Source organism: Podarcis muralis, chromosome 17, assembly GCF_964188315.1.
Source record: "Podarcis muralis chromosome 17, rPodMur119.hap1.1, whole genome shotgun sequence".
NCBI lineage: Eukaryota > Metazoa > Chordata > Lepidosauria > Squamata > Lacertidae > Podarcis > Podarcis muralis.
This window is the reverse complement of record NC_135671.1, coordinates 34,899,362-34,924,530: the sequence shown is the minus strand read 5'-3', so window position 1 is coordinate 34,924,530 and position 25,169 is coordinate 34,899,362. Positions and strand designations below refer to the sequence as shown.

Below are 25,169 nucleotides of genomic sequence, written 5' to 3'. Positions count from 1 at the left end.
GGAAAGAAAAGGTTTGTTGGAAGGTGGAGCCCTTCCATAGGCACCATAGATGGTGACTGTGTAATATTTAAGGGGAGGGAATTCCTAGGGGGCAGGTGCCACAACACTAAAGGCCTGATTGCTATATTGTGCGGAACAGACCTTCTCATAAGATGGTATCTGCAGGAGGCCCACATCTGCAGAGCCGTATAAGGATATGTAAGGGGTGAGACGATCTGTATAGGGTTGTATACATCAAAACCTTGACCTTAGCCTGGAAATTAATGGCAGTTGCTTTTATGAAGCTTACATTTGTTTCAATGAGGCTTGTGCAGGAGATCTTCCAGTGGGTTAGTGGGACACAATCCCTCCCCCATCTGGATTCCCCCCCTCCCCCATTGTTTGATAGAAGAATAGCCAGAAGGAGGGAAGGATACTAGAGGGAAGTTAGCACAGGAGAGATAGAAGCTTATTTATTTATTAAATTGATATACTGCCCTTCATCTGAAGATCACAAGATAAAAATACAAGACAAAAGCACAGACAAATAGTTAGAACAAAAGCAAAACAAGACAATAATTCTCCCCGCTCAAAAAACAACAACACCACATTTAAAAGGCCATAGAATATAAATCAACTAATGGCCTGGTTGAAGACAACCGTGTTTTCACCTGGTACCTAAAGATGTATAATGAAGGTGCCAGACAAACCTCTGTGGGGGTGGGGAGAGCATTCCACAAATGGGGAGCCACTGCAGAAGAGGTCTACCCTCTGGACCTCTCGTGGAGGAGGCATGTGAAGAAGGATCTCAGACGATGTTGGTTCATATGGGGAGAGGCGGTCCTTCAGGGATTGCAGCCCTAAGCCATTTAAAGCTTTATAGGTCACAACCAGCCCTTTGAATTGTGCCCAGAAACTAACTGGCAGCCAGTGCAGTTGGGCCAGGATCAGTGTAATATGCTAAAACCGTCTTGTCCCGGGGAGCAACCTGGCCAGTGAATTCTGCACCAGCTGGTTTCCAAACATTCTTCAGAGGCAGAACTGCATATAACGTGTTGCAGTAATCCAGCCTAGAACTCTCTGGTCCTTAGGGAGACTGTGTGTGAGATGAGTTTTGCCAGGAGGACTGGATGAAAGCAGGGCTGAAACTAGGCTTTATTTCACCTTGGTCAAAGACAACCCCCGCGTGCACACACACACAAACAGAGGCTGGGAGCCTCAATGGTGTGCCTCTGGAAGCTTCATCTGGAAAATATCCAGCTAGCGCCCTCCCCAGCTATGGCCCTGGCATCTGCTTCTTGTGTCAAGAGCAGTGTGAAAGGAGATGGGGGGTGGAATTAAGAAAAAGGGGTGTTAAAAACAGAACCTGCATGGAGACACAGGGAAAGCGCTGGAAGAGAACTTTGAACTAGAAGCCCGATGCTGAAAGAGCTGAAAATTTTGGCAAGAAAGGTGGTGTGAGAATAGCAATACGGTGTGCGGGAGATGAATTTAATGAAGGCATCAGAACAGATTAAATGGGAGAAATTCCAGTAGTTAAGACGACTGCATGGAGAAGGGGGCCGAAAGGGAATGACATATTAAGACAGTGTGTGTGTGTGTATGTAGGGAATCCAGTTCTGCCCAAGTTTGGATTGAATCACAAGGTTACTTACAAATTTGGCACAGGAGGAGGAGGGTTTAGTGAAATTTTGGAGTCTTACGACCATCTGCCTGTGCCAAAGATTCAGCTGCTGCTTGTGAGACAAGAGTTGAGAATGCTCTGTTACCTGAGGAAACTGTTGGGTAGAATTTAGGCAAAGTTTTAGGCTGAAAGATTTGCTCATTCTTTTATCTTTAATTTGAGAAGATTGGGCGAGAGGGCAAGGGGGAAAAGAAGGCTGGATGAGATCTGAGAATATTTATAAGCAGACCATTGCTTAATATGGGAGAAAACTTCTGCCAGCGAGGAAGCTGCTTGTATTTACATAAATTAGCAAGAAGGGAAATACAGTAAGTTAGTTAAGTGTCAACATGTGGACCAGTTTCTGTTTTCTGGACAGAGTTGGAATTGTGTACCTATAAGCTACATAAACTGGACTAGGAGGAAATATCTGTGAGTGGACTTTTAGGAGCCTGCCTGATCCTTGCTGGCCATTCTCTGAATACCAAGACTTTGTGTGGCCACCATTTATGCTGAAGTGAAGGAAAAGTCTTTTCCTTGTGGCGTCAGTTGGTCGTGGCAACTGTGTGGGAGTCTGGAACCAGAAATAGAAGAGAAGGCCAATTTTGAGTATCCTTTGCGTGGAAATTGGTGTATAGATTTAGAAGTTAGTGTGCCTGTTGTGATGCATTTAAGAGATCTGGTTGCAGCAGTGCTGAAACTTCTGGCACCTGTTGGCTGAGCTGTTCTGTGGTGCCTTGAGCGTTCTGAGAAGCGAAAATGAAGTGGGGCCATGCAGAATGTTTGCACACAGTCTGTCACAGATGTGGGGAAGTGGGAAGTCGGTTTGGCTGTGGCTGAAGTCACCTGCTGTCTCTAGGGCAGGAGGAGCTTTGTGAGTAAGGTAAGCCAGGTGAATGAGAATGATCCCAAGAGATGGAGGCTGAAGGGCCAGGAGACTGTGCCCAGGCAGAAAATTCAGACGAAGTGGGAGAATAATCCATAGACTGGAATATGAGAGAGGAGTTGGAGCTGGCTCTAGGTTTCGGAGGGCTGTTGGGCAAGATGCCCTCAATGCAACCCTTCCTTGGGAAAGGCCACCTTCTCCTTGCTATCACCTCTGCTTGGTTACACAACTTCTCCTTTTAAGCCCAGTCTGCGCAGCTATCCAGAGAGAGCTATCACTGTTCATTTGCTTGGGGACGGTAGGTAAGAATAGCAAGAAGGAGGAGCAGGAGGCTCCAGAGACTGGCATTTGGCCACCTGTTGCAATGTAGCCCATGTCAGGTGCCAACAACATCCCCATTCCCAATACTGCTCTTTGACCTAGGAATCTCCTTTCTTGTAACTAGAAACCATTGGTTCAAGTCCTACCTAACATTCTGAGCAGGAGAAAACAAGCTTTCTCCATCTTCCATGTAACAGCTCTAAAGATAATTGAAGATGGCTATCATGTCTCCTCTCTGTCTCCTCTTTTCCAGGCTAAACATATCCGGCTCCCTTAGCTGTTCCTCACAAGGCTTGGTTTCCAGACCCTTGATCATTTCGATCGCACTCCTCTGAACATGTTCCAGTTTTATCAATATCCTTCTTTAATTTTGGAGCCCAAAATTGGACACACTATTCCAGGTGTGATCTGACCAAGGCAGAATAGAGTGGTTCTATTACGTACTTCCCTTGACTTGAATTCTATACTACTGTTGGTGCAGCCTAGAATAACCTTAGGTTTTTTTTGCTTCTGCATCGCACTGTTGACTCATGTTAAGTTTGTGGTTTACTAAGACCCCCTAGATCCTTTTCGCATGTACAACTAAGCCAGGTGTCCCCCATTTTATATTTGTGCAGCTGGTTATTCCTTCCTAAGTATAGAACCTGACATTTGTCCCTGTAAAAAAATCATTTTGTTTGGGCCCAGTTCCCCAAACTGTTAAAACTAATATTGAATCCTAATTCCATCTTCGGTGGCATTAGCTACCCCTCCCAGTTTGGTGATGGTTTTGTTTTGTTTTGAGAATGAGTGCTGGACTGAAAGGTTGAAAAACATGGACCTAAGGCATTTGCTCTTTGTTCCAGGCTGTTAGATGATTTGTGCTCCAACCCTTTGGGGTTCCTTTTACCTTCTCACAGCAGTTACCCAGAAAGTCTTCCTGCATCTTCACAGCAGCAGCAATCCATCTCTCTATTGGTGAATTCCCTTGAAGGAATAAACACCTCATCTGTTCAGTTCTTCTCCAAAGTATTTATTTATATTACAAGTTGTGTAACACTATATCACTACTGGTCTACATAAAATAAAACACAACTGTATACAGAGATTTCAATCCTTTGCCCAGAGAGACAGGCTCACAGTCTCTCACAAAGGCCAGCACAGGGGGGTTGTAATCAATGTGAATGTTGTTCAGGCTTGGTCTAAAGGGGAATGAGGCTCCGAGGCTCAGTGTCCAAAATGGAGGGTGAGCGAGGGGAGAGAGGAAGGAATTCCAAACTTACTTGCATTAACTAGCCAGATATGCTATGACCAAAGGAAGTCAAGATGATCACGGGACCCAGTTCTCACTGGACAGGAGCTTAGCATGGTGTGTGGTAGTACCTGGCTTCACTCCCCCCCCTTCATTTTATCTGTGGCAGCAGGAACTCTCTGCTCTCTGGGAGGAATGGGTGCTATTGGCCCAGAGCAGGCTTCTCCATAGCTGCTCTCCTTTATCTGAGCTACGGGCTACTAACAAGCCACAACAATGGCTTTATGCCTCTGGTTTACGGTAGATGATGCTTGGCGATCGCATCTTTGCGTAAGCATTTGCATTCCTTTCCCAGGCCTGTCACAATTCTGTGGCTTCCACTATCATGTGGCTTCATGTCGTCTCCACCCTCAACCCCACCAAGTACTTAGGAATTCCAATTCACTAGGCACCTTCTTATAGTACAGAGAGCTCAGAGGGGTGGGTAGCAGCCCAAATAGCTGGCCATCCATCTGCTTGACCACATTGGTGTCTGGGAATTTGAAAGATTTTTAGTCATACCCTGGTGTCATGAAAATATGGTCTTTGTGCCCAGGCAGCCAATGCAGTTTCTCTCCAGATGTTGCTGAACTCCAGCTGCAGTCATCCCTGATCACTGGCCCTGCTGGCTAGGGCTGATGAGAGGGCGTCTAGCGCCAGCTTTCCCATCCCTGCTGCATCAAGGCCGGGTTGGGGAATGCAGCTTTGCCTTGTGATCAAAGTGTATACGGTCGTACCTCTGTTTACGTAACCCTCTGGTTATGTAAGCTTCGGGATGCGCGCACGGCAAACCCGGAAGTATTTTACTGGGTTTCGCCGTGCACGCATGCGCAGAAGTGGTCCTCAGGTTGCGGAAACCTCGGGATCCGACGGGACCTCTGGAACTGATCCTGTCTGCAACCGGAGGTACCACTGTATCAGTTTATGGCATCCCTGTTCTGGGATGTCAGGCAGAGGGCCTAGCAGGCTTGTTTGGGGGTGGCCAGGGCCGAAAGATGTACCTGTGTATTGTACCTGTGTATTCTCATCTTCTGTGTTAGGCTGGACAGTTGAATAGCAATGAAAGTAAAGCTCTGAATATAAAACATTAAAGTTTTAACAGGAACCAAGTCAGTCATGAAAAACCCAGTGATTGGCCCAGGGTCACCCAGTGAGCTCCACAGCTGAGTGGGGGGGGGTCTGGAACCTTGCCCCCCAGGTCCCAGTCCAACACTGCTATACCACAGGGCAGTGTAAAAGCTAAGAGTTGCTGCCAGGCAGATATCTCAGGCGAGCGAGTTCCATCACTCAGGTGCCACCACAGAAAAGACTTGATCCTTGGGTCTAAAGGTTGGGGCTGCAAGGATGGCATATGAAGGATGATCTTAAGAGATGAATGGGTTTATATAGGAGACAGTTGTCATTCAGATCCCTGGTCCCAGGATGTTATAGTCCTAATGGTGATCTTATTCCTCTCGTCCAGGTAGAAGAGCGTTTCTCCCGCGTCCCGGAACCTGTGCAGAAGCGCATTGTTTTTTGGTCCTTCCCACGGAGTGAGCGAGAAATATGCATGTACTCATCCCTTGGCTATCACCCTCCGGAGGGTGAGCGAGACTCACGTGTGCCCTTTAACCGTGGCCTAAATTTGTTACAGTCGGGTGCTGTTGACCGTGTCCTGCAAGTAGGTAAGTGGCTTTTGTGTTGGATGAATCTTGCACACTGCTCCAGAGGGTTGGGGGAACCCCTGGAATAGATTTAGGAGGCATGCAGGGAGGGGGAACTTTCTGTTGAACAAGCGGAAATCTTTGTGCTGATGGAGCAATGGCTGGGAGGGGGGAAGGAGAGGGAGGGGATGTCCCATTGAGCAAAGGAAAATCCTTGTGGCAAAGTTAAAGCAGTGATAAAACTATGCTTGCATGCAGTTGAAAGGTCTGGAATGGCACTTCAGCATATGCATGTATGTGGGAGGAAATACTCTCAAATTCTGAGTAAATATGCATTGGACTACGGGACGTGGGTGGCGCTGTGGGTTTAAACCACAAAGCCTAGGACTTGCCGATCAGAAGGTCAGCAGTTTGAATCCCCGCGAATCCCCGCAGTGGGGTGAGCTCCCATTTCTCGGTCCCTGCTCCTGCCAACCTAGCAGTTCGAATGCACATCAAAGTGCAAGTAGATAAATAGGTACCACTCCGGTGGGAAGGTAAACGGCGTTTCTGTGCGCTGCTCTGCTGGCCACATGACCTGGAAGCTGTACGCCGGTTCCCTCAGCCAATAAAGCAAGATGAGCGCCACAACCCCAGAGTCAGTCACGACTGGACCTAATGCTCAGGGGTCTCTTTACCTTTACCTTTATGCATTGGACCAAGTGGCCAGTCTTATTTCTCACGTAGACAGGCTGGGGAAACAAGGGTATGCGATCTTGCCATTTGTCGCAACCGTGAGCGAGCAAGAAAGCTGCTCACTGCTGCCATAGAGGTTTCCAAGGTAATGGGGCAAGCCAAGTTAACAGCTGCTCGTGTAAGATCATGTGGCGGGTTGCTACACTCTTGCCATTCTTGGATTAACATACAAAGGGGATAATGATCAATGCTATAGTTACTGGATGTCACGTGCCTTTTTGTTCCTGTTGCTTTAAATATACCTGTCTTGTCTGTCTGTCTGGGTTCAGAAACTTTGCAAATGTTTTAGGTGGCATGGGTTGAATGATACAGAGGGAAAGGGGGACTGATTTCAGGGCAACCTGGGAAGGGAATACATCCTTTCTTGTTTGTTCCAAGATCTAGGTTGTAGAGGAAATGTTTTTGAGGCAATCAATTCCAGGGCAGGGGATGTTTAAATAAAACAGAGTGTATCTGCCACAAAAATACAACTTTCCCCCCTATTCCAGCAACCCGATTTATGTCCAAATGATCAGTTGGAGCTTTCTGAGAATGCTTTAAATAACCAAAGGTGGGGAATACCATATTTTTCGCCCTATAGGACGCACTTTCCCCCCTCCAAAAATGAAGGGGAAATGTGTGTGCGTCCTATGGGGCGAATGCAGGCTTTCGCTGAATGCAACCCCTCTCACTCTCCAGGCTTCTGGCAGATATCCGCAAGCCTGGAGAGCCCGGCGGGAGTTCCTGCCAGGCTCCCTAGGCTTGCGGATAGCAGCCTGCACCCCGAAGCCTGGGGTGCGCTGAGCAGCGCGCCCCGGGCTTCGGGCAGATATCTGCAAGCCTGGAGAGCCCTTGCGGATATCAGCCTGTTCTGGGGGCTGGGGTCCGGGGAAGCTCGCGCCTGGGGGGGGAAATATTTTTTTTTCTTTATTCCCCCCCCAAAAAAGAGCTGTATAGGGCGCAAAATACGGTGCCAAAATTGAAGGTCTGCTGTAGAAAGCTCCCTCCTCTATGTCCTTTTTGTATGAATTAATGAAGGGTGTGTTTTGGGTAATCATGATGAGGCACTGAGCAGCAGGCGACGCCAGCCTGGCCTCATCTACTTGTATAGTGTCTTATGGGAAGAATTGGACTCTGGAGCTCTGCATAGCATTTGCTCCTGACAGTTGCAATCTCTGCCTCTTGCTTTGTTGTTGATCATTTCTGCGCAAACATGAGGCTTAGACTTGCTTGAATAAAGAAAAGGCTTCATTAGGTTGCCAAACTGTGGCCTCAGATTCTGTAGTTGGGCAGTAAAGTTGCCGAACGGCACACATCCCTGATGAGACCAGGCACTTGTTGATGATCTTGAGCAGAAAAACTTCTCTAATAACAGGATTAGTGGCGGGTGGATCCTTGATGACTGTTGCTGAAATATTAATAGGCTATCTGTGAACTGGGCTGGAAGGGAAGTGACTAGCTCAGCCGACTAACTGGCTTTCTTTTGGCTCAAGAAAATCTCTTCACTTTTTAACTTTGCAAAGTCATCAATTTGATAATGTATTTCTGTTAATACCAGCACTTGCGTCTTGTATACACCCCTCATAAAGGTAAAGGTAAAGGTACCCCTGCCGGTACGGGCCAGTCTTGCCAGACTCTAGGGTTGTGCGCCCTTCTCACTTAAGAGGCCGGGGGCCAGCGCTGTCCGCAGACACTTCCGGGTCACGTGGCCAGCGTGACAAGCTGCATCTGGCGAGCCAGCGCAGCACACGGAACGCCGTTTACCTTCCCGCTGGTAAGCGGTCCCTATTTATCTACTTGCACCCGGGGGTGCTTTCGAACTGCTAGGTTGGCAGGCGCTGGGACCGAACAACGGGAGCGCACCCCACCGCGGGGATTCGAACCGCCGACCTTTCGATCGGCAAGTCCTAGGCACTGAGGTTTTACCCACAGCGCCACCCGCGTCCCTCATAGAATCCTATAATTATTGAGTTGGAAGGGACCCAAGGGTCATCTAGTCCAATCCCCTGCAATGCAGAATTCTGATGCTTGCAGACTTCTATCAGCATCCTGCAGGGAATTGGCCCCATATATGTATGGCCAAAATGGAGCCCTCGGCATTAATGAACATGAAATCCTTGCTATGTTTCTGTTCCCTGAGCCTTGGCTGCTTCCTGTCTCTTCCTTGTGTCAGCCCACGTTAGAACACACGCGCTGCTGAGTCTTCCTGCTGCTTCATTAACAGAAGTGCATTGGGCAATTTCTTAACAGCTGTTTTATTTGAGCTCTGCTTTAGTATCCCAGCACTTATTACTTTACATCTAAAAACAACAAACAATAACATTATCTTCTATTCAACATAGTTGAATTTATGACTTGTAGTTCAATCCTATATATATCTGTTCAGAAGTAAGTCTTATTGAATTCAGCTGGTCTTACTCTCTGGGATAAGCGGGATGTTAGGGGAGGGGTACTACCTCTGGTGGGGGACACACTCTTTCTGGAATAGTTTGTCCACCTTTGGTCCCTGCATTCAGCTCTTGCCTGTGGTTCCTAGAAGCTGTGAGCGTGCGACAGCGGTCACATCCCGCAAATGACTTTGACTGGCTGGCTAAACCAGGTGAGGGCAACCCGATGGGTCTCAAACCTTCGGTGAGTTGGGGACTTCCCCTGTGTGTGAAGACAGGCTCAGTGGATTGAGTGGACGAGACTAATAGTTGGGTCCAATAGTCAAGAAGGCAGTTTCTGCATTGTGCTGTAGAGGGAAGTGAGGGGCAGATGGGGCTCATCAACCTGGGAAGGTTGCCCATCTAGGAGAAGGAAAACTGATCCTAAACCTCTGCTGCCTTGTGGGACATGTTTGGGAGAAGAAAAGACTAAGGAGTAAGTCCTACACAAATCCGAAGTGGAGTCCCTTAGATGGGTGGATGGCGCCTTGTACACCTCCTTCCAGCAACTCTTGCAGCCAAGCTGGTGCCAAACATATTGTTCTGCTTTCCTTTGGACCACATCAGCGAAGCCAAGAGAGGGGTCTTGTCATCTGGGCAGCCCAGGATCTCCATACACGCTGCCTAGGCTTGTGCCCCGGAGAGGTTGCTTCAGTGCTGCTAATGCAGCAGTTTGACTTCACCCCTGGAGGCACACTCCATTGTCTTTTGCGACAGACGGGTGCCAGCCAATTCCCTGGTTAGGTGGAAATAGGATTGCAGCCTCATGAGGCTGCCATGAATTGGAAATGCCACGTTGAAAGTCCTGTTCTAGGTTTTCTCATTGATTTAATTGCAGGGAATGTTTTTTTTTTGTGTGTGTAAGCCATGAAGTATTTTGATAATCTGTGGCTGTGTCTTTAAGTAAGGCAGAGACTGTGGCATGTGGTAGGTGCTGAATATCCTCCAGTCCATGTAATGTTCTTGACAACCTCTTGCTCCAACTGCGTTTCAGTAGCCCTTACTTTATTAGAAGGGTATTTAGAGGACCATGACACTTTTTTCTCTGCTTGAGTTTGTGCCATATATTGTGAGTGGCATGTTAGCATTTGAGAATTCATATTCTGTGTTCCTCTGAATGCTTGGAGAAATAGCATGTTTTACAGTGAATGAACCTCGTGAATGTTACACCCAAAACATGCTGAGAATATAGAACTAACATTAGGACTTGCTCTGTTTTTGTCGTGAGACTTGTTGGCAGCAGCTGTGTTCTGTGTTGGTTCTAGCTCTTCTGGTCCTTTCTTGCCCATCTTCAGTTGCTGTACTCCCATCACCTGCCTGATAATAATCTGCTGTCTCCTGGTCATATAAAAGCAAGGTAAAGGTAAAGGTACCCCTGTCCGTACGGGCCAGTCTTGCCAGACTCTAGGGTTGTGCGCTCATCTCTCACTCTATAGGCCGGGAGCCAGCGCTGTCCGCAGACACTTCCGGGTCACGTGGCCAGCGTGACAAGCTGCATCTGGCGAGCCAGCGCAGCACACGGAATGCCGTTTACCTTCCCGCTGGTAAGCGGTCCCTATTTATCTACTTGCACCCGGAGGTGCTTTCGAACTGCTAGGTTGGCAGGCGCTGGGACCGAGCAATGGGAGCGCACCCCGCCGCGGGGATTCGAACCGCCGACCATGCGATCGGCAAGTCCTAGGCGCTGAGGTTTTACCCACAGCGCCACCCGCCACCCTATAAAAGCAAACAGAACATTAAATATTTTGTAGTGGCTAGCACTCGAGATTTAGGCATAATATAGTATCCCAGTGATGTGACCTTGAAACGCAAGACTGGAGGTCAAGGGGTCAGATGTAACCTTGGCGAAACAGGTTCTCTTCCTCCCTTCCCCTTTCTAGTATACGTGTGATTTTCAAAAAAACCAACAACAACCATGCCCAGTAAAGACTGGAAATTATTTTAACATTTCTGTACAATAGATGTGAAGCTCACCACCACCAACAGGGTCGTTCTGCTATGTAACAGTGCTCAGGAGACAGGCTTCCACTTTCAGATTTCTGGCCACCAATACTAGATTTACATTCCTTTCCCCTCTTCCTGCCCCTAGCCTAGAGTCTTTTGGTAACAGAAAGGCCAACATGGTATTGGGTTTCCTGCCTGCAACTCCCCCTAACCTGTTCAAGGGATCTTGGAAGCTGCCTGAGCTGAGCAGACTGCCATGTCATCAAGACCTCAGAACTGCCCCATATGACTGCTGCAAATGTTACAGACTTGCTAAGTCAAAAGTAGAACTGATGAGCAGGAGCTGCGTGCCAGGAAATCCCAGTTCAACTTCCACCTCAGCCATAAACTTGGTAGCCTTAAACAAGCCACCGTTCCCTGGGGTTCGGCACCCACAACATTGGTATGATCCTGGCCTGCCTTGCAGGACAGGCTGTAAATACATCGAGACAATATGTGCGTTTGGAATACTTGAAATCTGCTCCATGAATACCACGGGCAGACTTAGTTTGGCTGATTTGCAAAACTCAGGTTACGAACTTGGGACCCAAGTTCAGCTAACTTAGTTTGGATCTAAGCCATTGTATATAAAAGTAAAAGTGTGAACTGCTTGTTGCAACATTTATTGGACAGAGTTAAAACAGAGAAGCAAGACTGTCTGGAACTCATGCCCTTCTGGTATGAAAGCCATTCTTAATATTGGATCTGCGTGGTGTATAGTTCTGGCTCAATAAAGGAATGGCATTCTGCACCTACTGTTTTTTAAAGTAAAGCCATGCCACTGGAAACAAGTTCTGGAATTTTAGCTCTGGGTCACATATTAAGTCCTAAAGTAACATCTAAAGCAGGGGTGGGTGGGAAACCAGTGGTTTTCTATATGTTGAATGATCTGCCCTGATCATTGGCCATGTTCGTTGGCGCTGAAGGGAGTCCAGAACCGTCTGGAGGCCACAGAATCCCCAACACTGGTTTTCCCCTCCTACTCGGTGTTGTTTTGGCCAAGCAGTAGGTAAAGCGCTCTCAGTTGTCTGAAAAGAAAGATGAAGTAACTTAAACAGCTGGATCTTGTTTAATAAAAATGACTTAGTGCTGTCTTTCCCATAATAATCACAATTTTTTCTGACAGACAACAAATCTGGAACTTATGTACTGGATACAGACCAAACATAACATTTTGTTAAAGTCTTTCTTTTATCTCAAGATTCTTCACACATTTACAGTTCCAAAATATTCTGTTGAGCTCATGTCCACTTTGCAGGCTTCCCACAGGCCTTTGGTTGGCCACTGTGAGAACAGAATGCTAGATTAGATGGGCCATTGGCTTGATCAGGCGGACTCTTTATGTTCTTAATCATGCACACTGTAAATATACTTAGTTTTTCAAGCCGGATTTAGTCCTAATGGAACACAATCTGCTCAGAGTAATCAGTATCTCTCTTGGGAGGGTGCTTGCACATGGGATGGGAGATAACATGAGGGTGGTGGTCAAAATTCAATATTTTAAAACCACTGTTAAAAACTCCCATTGTTCTAGGCGCGTTTTGCGTCAAGGAGTTTCATTGGCGCAAGCCGTTTCTGAGGCCCGGGCGCAGTGGTGGGCCTAAGATTTCAGATTAAAACTGCAGAGTGGAAGGTAAGGGGGACCTTTTTCTGCCTCCCCACTTCCAGCCACTCTCAGAAGACTGGAGAAGAGACCCTCTTGAGAAAAATAGGGGGGTGGGCAGGGGAAACATGGCTTTATTTTTTGCATGTGAAAAATGAACGTAATATTTTAGCTGCAGTTCATTCATTTTCAACTTTGTATTCTTGTTATTAAAAAGTGTGCATTCCGTTGTTGTGCCCATAACCTAGGTTTAAGGTGCCATTTAGTTCCTAGCTTTCATATCTCCGTTTCTAACACTGTTTAAAATGCCGTGTAAATCTGGGGTAAATAACTAATTGCCCTCCCAATGTTTTGAACTCCCAAATCCCATTGACCCCAGATAGCATGGCTAATACTGAATGGTGCTAGCATCTGTGTTTCATCAAAATCTGGAGGGCACCACCTAGCCAAAATGTTCTGGTTACCTCTTTTCAATTTCTTTTCTAGAACTAAAAGGGTAGTGGGAAAAGAGCAATTAAATAGGGGTAAAGCCTATTACTGGAACAGGTTGAAGTGTTTGGGGCTTTTCATTTAGAAGAAAAGACTAAGGGGAAAGGTATTTCTGTCAAAATCCCGCATAGTGTAGAGTAAAATGTGTCTCATTGTCCTAATATTGGAGCTCAGGGCTTGTCCAGTGAAACTGGCTGATAGACATGGTAGACAAGTTTTTCTTTGCATAACAAGAGTTCAGTGAGTAAGCTATGGAATTGTGCCAGTGATCACTTTAAGGAAAGACATTTTTACTTGAGGATTATTCTTGCGATAGCTGTGAGCTGGATAACTTAATAAAACCTTTGTGTTCAGAAGTGTTTATGTCTGAGTAGCAAGTGTTGCTACCTGCTGGTAACTGATCCTGACCCCTTGATACGGTTTCTAGCTGCCTGCCCTCTTTAACTACCCATTTTTATAAAATGGGGGTGAGGGGACTTGAAGCCATCTCCCTGTTCTTTGAGCAGCTCAGCTATGTGTGCTCACTATTCATTGCAAATGAGCACACATGCTTGCTTCATTTGATAGCATGAACAGTGCCTATCTTTTCTCAAATGTTGCTTCAAAGACAGTGCTTATAAATGGAGGCAGTCCGCATGCTCAGTGGAGAGTCGCTGTGCGGTGTGTACGCATGTTTGAATAATTCTGCCTCAAATATGAGTTTGCCTCTTGAGTAGTTGCAGCACATGGATGCCCACTGAGGTGCCCTCTAGATGTTGCTGGAGTGGAACCCGCACCATCCCTGAGCTAGTGTTAGAAATTAGCCAGGCGCCAGGCGCATTTTGCCCATTGCAACCGCATGGAGATCTCTGGATGCCAGGTTGACAACTCCATCTGACTGGCTCCTCCAGCTTTCCTAAGCAAGTAAGCAGATGAGCTTATTTATTGCATTTATCTTTTTCTGCAAGGAGTGTATGGTTCACCCCCCCATACTTCTAACCCCCTACCCTGTGAGGTAGGTTAGGAGGCTGTGACTGGCCCAAGGTCACCAGGCGAGCTTCAAGACTGAGTGGGGATTTGAACCCTGATCTCTCAGTTAATAGTCTGACACTCTAACCACTAGACCACACTGGCTTCCTAGAGTTCTTCTGCTATGGGGCAGCTACATAAATTAAATAGGTAAATAAATATGGGGTAAGCAAAATGTCACTTAGAGAAGGATCTGAAATATTTTCCTTGAAGCTTGAATTTGTTTTAGTCTGGATTGTTTTATTTGATGTTTTAACTATTTCATTTTTATTTTATTTTTTTTGTAACATGGGTCCAAGCAGTCTGCTGGGAGTATGACGAATATCTCCCTAAATAAACTTAGATATAAAAGAGAGCAAATGTGCTGAGAGCATGCTGATTAATTTGGATACTACCCCCACACGTTATTTGAATACAAAAGTCCTTTCTGTCCTTTGGAGTTACAGCTGTTTTGTTATGCATGCAGCAGGTATTGCTATTCAAGCAAGTTGTTGAGCTGTATGAGAGCAGAGCTTGGCCTTTTAATGAAAATGAGGCTTTGGAGTTGGAGCTGGGCTTGCAGCATAGCGAAAAGGGATCACGGGCTGCACTGCTCTGGTGCAGGTGACTGGAATCCTGCTTCCAAATGCTCCTGTGCGTTATAAACTCTCTGCTAGTTAAAAAAAGAAAGAAAGCAAAAAAGCTAACACAATAAAGAGAATAAGAATTGGGGGATCCTTCAAGATGACACCCCCATCCATGTCTGAAGTGGTACAGTCCACCCTTTCACCTTTTTCTTCTGCACTGGTAGACCTAAGCTGAGATTTGCCTTGCCACTAGCGTGTTTTAAAGCCTCCAATCAAAACCAGAAAAGTTACCACTTCAGATTAGACTTTGGAGTTGAGTCATACGGAAGCAGAAATGATAACCTACCCTGCAAGGCTTGAGTTACCGCTTATAGTATAACGGATGTGAAATATGTGCAAGTCAAAAGGTTGCTAGCTTCAGGTGGGCTGGAGTTTAGGGGTTCTCTTTAGTACTCCTGATGCAGCAAAAATAGAAAAATGCTTAAACAAAATATGATAAGCAGTGGCATGTTTTTACCACTGTCATCTTGCAGTCGCCATACTCCAGGTAGCTAAATAAGCCGTAGTAGTAGTAGTAGTAGTAGTAGTAGTAGTAGTAGTAGTAGTGTTCCATTGTGCCAGAAACGGTTTAGTCCTGCTGGCCACATGACCCAGAAAGCTGTCTGTGGACAAATGCCGGCTCCCTCTGCCTGAAAGTGAGATGAGCTCCGCAACCCCATAGTCGCCTTTGACTGGACTTAACCGTCCAGGGGTCCTTTACCTTTACCATAGTGTCCTAGGGCTGGGATGAAGCAAGAAGTCCTTAAGCTCACCCCATAGCCCCAAGCCAGGGTCTTCCATTAACGGCACCATCAGTTAAATGCAAGGCACAGTAGCTCACTTTGTCGCATTAAACAGTAGCTTAAAGCTGTGATTTATTGTGAGCAGGCTATTCCCGCGGCATTTCACCCCTGCTCCTGCTTAGCCACGGATTAAAAACAGCTCTGAGGCTGGCTTGTGGTCTCGTCTGAACATGGACCCCTTGTCAGTTCCCCCCAAAGTAAACATCGAGCAATAACCATATTCTTGACGTACTGCTTTGGATCACGTGCTGCTGGTTCGCGGTCAGTCTTACGCAGACATCCCCAAAGTCAGCCCTCCAGCTGTTTTGGGACTACAACTCCCATCATCCCTAGCTAACAGGACCAGTCGTCAGGGATGATGGGAATTGTAGTCCAACAGCAGCTGGAGGGCCGACTTTGGGGGTGCCTGGTCTTGCGTAAACCAGGCCAGTGTGTCTTCAGGTGATTCTGGAGCAGATAATTCTAGGCAACTCACAAAGGTGAAGTTAAATATGGGATACTGGAGAAGCCTCTACCTCTTCCCGCCTTTCAGTACCATCTCCAAATTGCCAGTCTAGATTTATCAATTATATTTTAACATATTGTTTTATAGTTGCTGTCGCCTTAAAATAAGATAGATAAATATTTATTGACTTCTCCTTCTGCTCCTGTTGGATTTTTTTTCCTCCTCGAAAAGAGTGGCCAGGTTCGCCTTCTAGATGACATCTTGCCAAAGGCTTGTGCAAACTCATTAATGCTTCCTGCTTGAAAGTGCTCCATCTCGTACAGCGAAGAATTACATTTGTCTCCTTTACAGCTGCATCTCCTGGGTGGCTCATAGCCTTTTGTGACTGAGCAGGATCTGCCCAGTTCTTTCCTCATTTGTTATTTGCAGCCGATGAGTCCTTTGCTAATAATACAGAAAACTGTGGTAGTTTCAGCGTATGACTCCAACTCTTTCCGCTGTAGGATTTCATTCCATCGCTCTGCTCAGTGAATTAATCCAGTTTGTCCTCCTGGTTCTTTAGAAGCAATGGCTTTTCACCTCCTTTCATTTGTAGACTTTATCAATGAGCTCCTCCTACCTAATAAAAAATATTGATTAAAATATGTCCCAAGACCAATCCCTGATGCTTCAACACGTTTCTGTTTTATCACAACTTTTAATCAAAGCTGCTCTTTTTCCATCTTACTGTAGATGTTTATGCCAATGATGGGGCAACACTCTGATGTACAGAATAGCTAAAGACTTTTTGTGGCTATATTTAATACAAGATTCTCAATGCATATCATTTTTCAGGAGCGAGTGGTAGCACAAACCTATGGAGACTTCTTCAGAAGTAAATACCGCTAAGTTCAATGGGGCTTAATTCCCAGTATTTAGGAATGCAACCTTAAGGCTTGTCCACACTGCCACTTGTCCTGTGGCTATAAGGCATGGCTCTCAGAGGTTTTACATTTGCCCTGCTGCTTTCCGCTCGAAAACCTGAATTGGAATTGGAGCATACGTCAATCCACAGAAAATCCAATTGATGTTTGCTACAATTCAGTGGTAAAGAGCGGGTTTTCCCTGGGGGAAAGCAGCAGAACAAGTGGAAGTATAGATGAGCCCTGTGTGCAAAAAAGTTGTTTGAAAATACCACTTAAATGTACTGCTTCTCTTATTTAGCTATCCTAATGTCTTAGAAGGGACGTGGGTGGCGCTGTGGTCTAAACCACTGATCCTCTTGGGCTTGCCGATTGGAAGGTCGGCGGTTCGAATCCCCGTGACGGCGTGAGCTCCCATTGCTCGGTCCCAGCTCCTGCCAACCCAGCAGTTCGAAAACACGTCAAAGTGCAAGTAGATAAATAGTTACCACTGTGGTGGGAAGGTAAACGGCCACATAACCCAGAAGCTGCCTGCGGACAACTGCCGGCTCCCTTGGCCCGTAGAGCGAGATGAGCACGCAACCCCAGAGTCGTTCGCGACTGGACCTAACGGTCAGGGGTACCTTTACCTTTAATGTTTTAGAACCGATGTTCAAAGAGCTTTGACAGAAGTTCTATTGTTTTGAAGTTCTGTATTGTCCAGTATGGGGGGATGCGGGTGGCGCTGTGGGTAAAACCTCAGCGCCTAGGGCTTGCCGATCGCATGGTTGGCGGTTCGAATCCCCGCGGCGGGATGAGCTCCCGTCTTTCGGTCCCAGCTCCTGCCCACCTAGCAGTTCGAAAGCACCCTTAAAAAGTGCAAGTAGATAAATAGGTACCGCTTTATAGCGGGAAGGTAAACGGCGTTCCGTGTGCTGCGCTGGTGCTGGCTCACCAGAGCAGCTTCGTCACGCTGGCCACGTGACCCGGAAGTGTCTCCGGACAGCGCTGGCCCCCGGCCTCTTAAGTGAGATGGGCGCACAACCCTAGAGTCGGACACGACTGGCCCGTATGGGCAGGGGTACCTTTACCTTTACCTTTTTATTGTCCAGTTTATTAATTTCCTGGGGGCTAGCTACTTTAATTTTGTTCCCCTTTATTATTTGCCCTTCTGTCCTCTGCCACTGAACTTGAGCTTATAGCTCTGAAGTCATCATGACATGTTTCTTGAATATAGGACTGAAGATGGACCTACAGGTTACATAGCATTTGGAGTTTCAAGGAAACTATTCCACTGAATTATTATGACGTATTTACTTTGTCCCCTGTTTTCCTAGAATAGGGGTAGCCAAAGGGGTGTCTTCCAGATGTTGCCAGAGACCCCAGCCCCTATCAGCCCCAGTCAGAATGACTGATGGCCAGGGGCAGTGTTAGAAATTTAGATATATAAGCTTATCACCAAATGGCACCATAAATCTAGGTTGTGGTGGCCACAATGGAATGTTCAGGTACCTTTGGGGGGATTTTTATATTTATATTTTTATTAGTAGTAGTAGTATTCATTTCATTTCTATACCACTTTATATTTTAAGGGGGGGGGGCGGGAATCTCAGAGTGAATTACAACACACGAAAACAAAGATATTTACAAAATTGAGTAATATCCATTCTGCTGCACCACAGATGTACATATTGGTGTTGTGATACAGACATGCTGTTAACAGGACTGGGAGTACCAAGGTGCCAAGCACCAAAACGGTGCTTGTGATCTCTGAAATGTGGGCTTTCTAGTTGTGTCCTTATGGAGCCCCATACCTAAGGCTGTTAGTAACATTTCCCCTGCAGGAGCAGTTTGTTTTTCTACTTTGCCTATTATATTGTGCCTGGGCTGTGCCAGGGTGGATGTCCAGGTGAATTTGCAGAGCTCTAGGTCTGCTCTCTCTCTCTCTCTCTCTCTCTCTCTCTCTCTCTCTCTCTCTCTCTGTGGTTGAGGACAGGGTTGTGCCTGGCTGCTGTCTGTGTAGCCAGTAGCTTCCCCGTGCCAGAGGGCTGAGGACAAGCTGCAGGGTGTGGGGCCAGTTAGAGTGAGTCACCCTACTGGTCCGTATGGCCTAGCTGGCACTACCAGCAAGGTGTCCTCCTTTGCTGTGCTTGGGCTGTGATGCACCAGGGTCTACAGGTGTGGCCTTGGGCCCCGCCTGCTTTGTCAGTGTGCCTGCTTTCGTCATCTGTGTGTGACTCACCCACTTGGTCAATGCAGCTGAGCTGCACCTCCCAGGACTTCCTCCACCTCGCTCAGGTGTGTTACCTGCCTGGTACCACTTCCAGGTTAAGCTGCAGGTGCAGCCAAGATCAGAACCCTGCAGGCAGGTCTGGGCCAAGCTCACCTATTTTTGAGTGGGCGGGATTTCCTCTGGCTTTTCAGCAGCTCCGCATGATCCTTGGATGAAGGACAGCCTATCTGTTTAATGAATAATAATTTTCAAAAACCACCTGCTTTAAATTATGCTCTAGGGTCACCCCTGAAGGGGGCTGACTGTGAACTTTCTGAATAAGGATTGTGCTGTGGGTTGGGCTCTTTAGATTTCTGCATTGCAAAGGGTTGAACTAGATTCTAGAACTAAATTCTGCATTTCTGTGATTCATATTTGTCCTGTTCCTTTTTCCAGGCATGGCCAAACTCAGCCCTCCAGATGTTTTGGGACTACAACTCCCATCATCCCTAGCTAACAGGACCAGTGGTCAGGGATGATGGGAATTGTAGTCCCAAAAATCTGGCGGGCAAGTTTGGCCATGCCTGTTCTAAGCTAAGAGGACTGTTGTGCCTTGTTCAAACTGAGCAGGATGAAAGTTAAGTGGTTGGACTCCTGGCCTGTCAGTTTCCGTTAATGTCTGTTCACTACACAGCTGGTTTCAGGGCAAGGATTTGTGTTCATGGCCAAACGTTAGTCCCCTAAAAATGTCCCCATCAGGCTGGTTTTTCCTAACCCCCTGTGTAGCTTAATTAATTTGGTCGTGCTTGCTGTCTGCGAGACCTTCACCTTCCCTGCTGGGGGAAGGGAGGGGGAATGGTCCTCATTTTTTGGTCCTTTAGTTCTCTTGGTCACGGGCAGACACTTTGTATGTTCACTGACTATTTGTTTCTTTTCTTCCTCCTCTTTGAACACACAGGTTTCCACCTGAGCGGGATTGTGACGGAACCTCCAGGCCCCAGCGAGCCTGAGCACAGTTACCATGTCTCCATCAGTTTTGACCGCTGTAAGATCACGTCAGTGAGCTGTGCCTGCGACAACCGGGACATCTTCTACTGTGCCCACGTGGTGGCCTTGTCCCTGCACCGCATCCGGCAGGCCCGCCAGGTGGAGCTGCGCCTGCCCATCTCGGAAACGCTGTCCCAAATGAACCGGGACCAGCTGCAGAAATTTGTGCAGTACCTGATCAGCGCGCACCACACGGAGGTGCTGCCGACCGCGCAGAGACTTGCTGATGAGATTTTGCTGCTTGGCTCCGAGATCAACCGAGTGCATGGTATGAAACTCTGTTTGGGTCCCCAGGGGAGACAGAGGAAGCAGCGCAGAGGGCACAGGACAGCTGCAGGTGCAGCAACATCCCTTGCTTGCTCATTTCCTCCTCCTGGTCATGGAGTGGGTAGTTGAGTGCTGGGGCTCTTCCATGTCAGCTGCCAAAAAGGAACAGCCTAAATTCTCCTTGACTGCCGAGTGAAGGCCAAAAATCTGATTCACCATGACCGCCACTGTTACAAGGGGACAACACCTCTTACACAGAAAAGAGAGGGTGTAGAGAGAATCTGTATTGTAGACTAGCAGTGCTAGGTAAAGGGACCCCTGATCGTTAAGTCCAGTCGCGGACAACTCTGGGGTTGTGGCGCTCATCTCGATTTACTGGCCGAGGGAGCCGGCGTTTGTCCGCAGACAACTTCTAGGTCATGTGGCCAACATGACTAAGCTGCTTCTGGCCAACCAGAGCAGCGCACGGAAACCCCATTTGCCTTCCCGCCGGAGTGGTACCTATTTATCTACTTGCACTTTGACGTGCTTTCGAACTGCTAGGTTGGCAGGAGCAGGGACTGAGCAACGGGAGCTCACCCTGTCGTGGGGATTCGAACCGCCGACCTTCTAATCGGCAAGCCCTAGGCACTGTGGTTTAGACCACAGCGCCACAGTGCTACATTGCTGCAAATGGTGCAACAATTATATAATGAGATATGAATAAGGCTAGTTCCGCATGGGTGATACTCACATTCCGTGAGCATCAGATAAGCTTTGTATTTCTATTCCTTGCACAAGTAGCAACTCTGATGGGCCTGTCGTCTTATCTCTTATCATTCCAGCTCTGCTTCCAAGCTCAGCTCCAATGCCAGGACACTGCAGCTCTCACAATTCAGCTGCACAGGCGTGTTGACCCATTTCTGTTTCACTCTTGTGCATGAACTTTTATACATGTATATTCACAAACCTTTTATGTTGAGGGGATCACGGTCTATATATTGCAAACGTCCTCTCTTACTTTTGAAGTTCAAAAGAACGATGGTCACACTCTTCCTGCCCTCAGCTCCCCAAAGGCACCTCGTTCAGCCGCCCCTTTTCACTTTACTGGACAGGAGGTTGAACTCTACTCACTTTCGTTAAACTGGATTCACTTATTGTTACGTGCACTCGTGGGTAACCCAGCTGGGTCAGGTCTTGGGTGTGTGTAGCAATGGATGCTTTGGCCGTCTCTTGCCAGGTGCCCCTGACCCCACAGCTGGTGCTGGCATTGAGGATGCAAACTGCTGGCACCTGGATGAGGAGCAGATCCAAGAGCAGGTGAAGCAGCTACTCTCAAATGGCGGCTACTACGGGGCAAGCAAGCAGCTCCAGTCCATGTTCAACAAGGTAAAAGCCTCTTATTTGTGGACCCAGCCCTCTTTCCTCCTCTTACGCATCATTGTGGGCATGATTCGAGCCACATCATCTCCTTGGTCAGCCCCTGCCTGGTCGGTGGAGTAGTAACTCTGCCCATTCACTTAGTCCTTTAGGGCGGTCTTTTTGCCTGGCGGGGGGGCATACAGTGTGTGGCATGGAAAGTTGCCATTGCTTGGGCATAAGAGTTATAATGTTCCTTCATCCTGTTCCTAAAGAGATCGGGAAGCACCCCCCGACCTCTGGTTCCTTCTAAAACAAAGCTTTTTAAAAGTGTTGGGTTGCTGACATTTTGGGGATATAGAAAGATGCCGGCAGCATGGAGAAGATGATGATAACTGGTAACTGGGCAAAGTCAACTGGCCGTTTTGACATGCAGGACTCTTGAGTGCTGAGGTGTCAACACAGCCCAAAGGAGGAGGGCACGGGGCTCAGGGTAGCTGGAGGTGCTGGTAGGTGGAGAGGTTTGTGACAGTTGTCTGCACATGGCTTTACATCTTTGGGAGAGAAGAGGCAGTTGCTTTCTGGATCCCTTGGCCTTCTCCTTTCCAGTTGTGATCTCTCTCCTTTCCCAGGTGCGGGAAATGCTGCGAATGCGAGACTCCAATGGGGCGCGAATGCTCATCCTGATGACCGAGCAGTTCCTGCAGGATCCACGCCTGGCCCTTTGGCGGCAGCAAGGTGCTGGCATGACTGACAAGTGCCGGCAACTCTGGGATGAACTAGGTGAGTTCATATTACGCGAGGGTTGGGCCTGCCCAGGAGAATCTAAGGCTAGGAGCTGTGTGCTTCATGTCAGCGGAACTATTCAGCTTTCTCTCCTTGTCTTTTTCTTTTTAAAAATGAAGTTTCTAGTCCTTAGGATTGCAAAGAGAAGTTTGGAAATACGGGCAGAGCCCACTGAAATCCCAGGTGTTGGAGGTGGGACTTGGTTTGCCTCATTTGGGTTTTTTTTTAAAGCTCATCCCATGCCAAAATGATGTGAGCAGTTTGCAGTGTTGAAACGCATTAAAGAAGCAATATTTTTTTAAAAAGATAACATCCACTGATTCCACGATTGGCTGAACTCTCAGTTGAAATTGCTCCCCTCACTCTCTCCTTTCCGCCAGTTCCATGTTTTGGGCAGAAAAGAAAATCTGAAACAGGGGTTTTTTAGCCTGCAGGCAGAACTTAAGCAAAGATGGTGCCAGAGGTCCTTCACAAGATGATTAACAGCTGACTTCTCAGCTGTTTAAAGACTGACCCATGGCAGAGTGCAACATTATATGGAGAGATTTAAAAGGAACTACGCAGTCTCTAGCCGTGTCATTAATACCCCAAGCCTGCCTTCTGATGACATTGTGTAGGATTTGGGAGGAAGAGAAGGCAGTTTCTTGGGGTGTGCTGGCCAATACTCCTTGAGCAGAATTCTGCCCTTAGAGGTGCCCCTATATTTTGCCTTTAAACTCCCTGGCCTTCTGTATCCCTGCTTTGGTGAATCCTCCCAGTTCTGCTGCAACCTGTTTGCTAGATACTCTCATATTTTGTTGTTTGTTGCTGTCTGTCTTTCATACTGTAGCTCAAGGCCGCAATATGTGTGGACCCCAGCGCAATTGCTGCACCCTGTGGCCCTGGCTTATCACACAGCTTTATTGCAGTCCATAGACCCAAAACACACAGTTCACCAATAGTATATTGTTAAAGGTAAAGGTACCCCTGCCCATACGGGCCAGTCTTGACAGACTCTAGGGTTGTGCGCCCATCTCACTTAAGAGGCCAGGGGCCAGCGCTGTCCGAGGACACTTCCGGGTCATGTGGCCAGCGTGACAAAGCTGCATCTGGCAAGCCAGCGCAGCACACGGAAACGCCGTTTACCTTCCCGCCAGAGCGGTCCCTATTTATCTACTTGCACCCGGGGATGCTTTCGAACTGCTAGGTTGGCAGGCGCTGAGACCAAGCAACGGGAGTGCACCCCGCTGCGGGGATTCGAACTGCCGACCTTTTGATCGGCGAGCCCTAGGTGCTGAGGCTTTTACCCACAGCGCCACCCGCGTCCCCAGTATATTGTTATTGAGGTGTAAAATCAGCCTTCCTAGCCAACAGAGGAGCTTTAGCCTGTACATACCGATTTCTCATTTTTACAGCTTCCGAGAGGAATTTTGCTACAGGCAGTGTAATAGTATCAAACTTATCCTCAAGGAGAATCTGGACATTCCAGGTTGTTCTATTAGTATTGGATTGATTAGATGTTGTCTAACCCTGTTTATGCAGACTACAATGCAATAAAATGTGTTCCATACATTCAACACCCTGGGAACATGGGCACAGCCTATCTTGGTATGGGACACCAGCCAATCTTCCCCATAGCACTTCAGAAGGGAAAACATTTAATCTGGCTTTAGAAAACAGACGAAAGTTAACCTGACTGTTCTCCCCTACCCCTTCTCCTTGTGCCCCAGGCGCCTTGTGGGTTTGTGTGGTCCTGAGCCCTCACTGCAAGCTGGAGGAGCGGACTCTATGGCTGCAGCTTCTGAAGAAGTGGAACAAGCTGGACATCTGTCCTCTGGAGGAGGGAAACTACTCCTGCGACAGCAGCGGAGCCAACAGCACTTTGCCACCGAACCCAAACCGCAGTGCAGGTAGGGAAGCCCAGGCCAGAACTTCGGGGGCTGCGGGGGGGGGTCAGAGTTCCTGGCCCTGGGCTTGATTGCCTTCCCCTACAATCTCTTGGCGATCATGGCTAGTAGTCAATAAAGTCATTGTCACAGGCAGTATGCTAGGGAGTGTGTTTGGGGAGAACGTTATTGCAGCCAGGACTCTGCATCTAACACTCATGCATTCTACCTCCTGTGACCTACTATATGGGATTTATTGCAACGATCTATGGTACAGTTGCCATAGTCCCAAAAGTGAAAATCTGGACAAAGTTGTAGACCTTTTTTTAAAAAAATATCCCAGCTTTTTCCTCAAAAAATCACCCAAGTTGCTATAAGTCTGGGTTTCCCCAGACATTTTGTCGATTCGTCAAAAATCCGCCGGGACACCATTTTGACAGTCCGATTCCCAGATGTGTCCAGGAAGACCTGGACATATGGCAGCCCTAATCTATGGAGGTAACATACGTGAAGTGCCGTATCACCATTAAGATCTTACTGAGATATGCAGTGACAAGCAAGTTTATGAGAATTTGGTATGCAGCTCTTGCTGACAAAAGAGAGAAAACTAAGGAGGATTGTATCCTTTTTATTTTATATATCTGTGCACACCCATAGAGCTCCTGACCCTGTTGTCACGGTGCTCCTTTTGGAGAGGTGCCCTGTCCTCAAATATATCCCCAGTTCCAGATTTGTGCAGCCCACATTTCTGTGATGACGAAAGCAAACAAAATTTAGCACTGAGAATCCATTTCTATTTTAATTTGAAATGTAAATTGTTATTGATTGAAGTTACGTTTTAGAAGAGTGTTCTAGTTAGATTTAAACCAGTGTTCCTGTCGGAGGAACTCTTCCATAATTTTCACCTGCCCTGCTCTGGTCTGTTTCCTCCTTGG

At 47.4% G+C, this 25,169-nt stretch overlaps 1 protein-coding gene across 1 annotated transcript in view; it reads left to right on the top strand.

The window, feature by feature from the left end:
• Positions 1 to 25,169, top strand: part of ZSWIM4 (zinc finger SWIM-type containing 4) — a 40,287-nt gene that overhangs the window by 3,417 nt on the left and 11,701 nt on the right. The window contains exons 2-6 of the mRNA XM_028711885.2: positions 5,582 to 5,783; positions 19,890 to 20,246; positions 21,465 to 21,613; positions 22,216 to 22,366; positions 24,079 to 24,258. Of these exons, the coding sequence (XP_028567718.2) occupies positions 5,582 to 5,783; positions 19,890 to 20,246; positions 21,465 to 21,613; positions 22,216 to 22,366; positions 24,079 to 24,258 (1,039 nt within the window). The remainder of the gene's footprint in view (positions 1 to 5,581; positions 5,784 to 19,889; positions 20,247 to 21,464; positions 21,614 to 22,215; positions 22,367 to 24,078; positions 24,259 to 25,169) is intronic.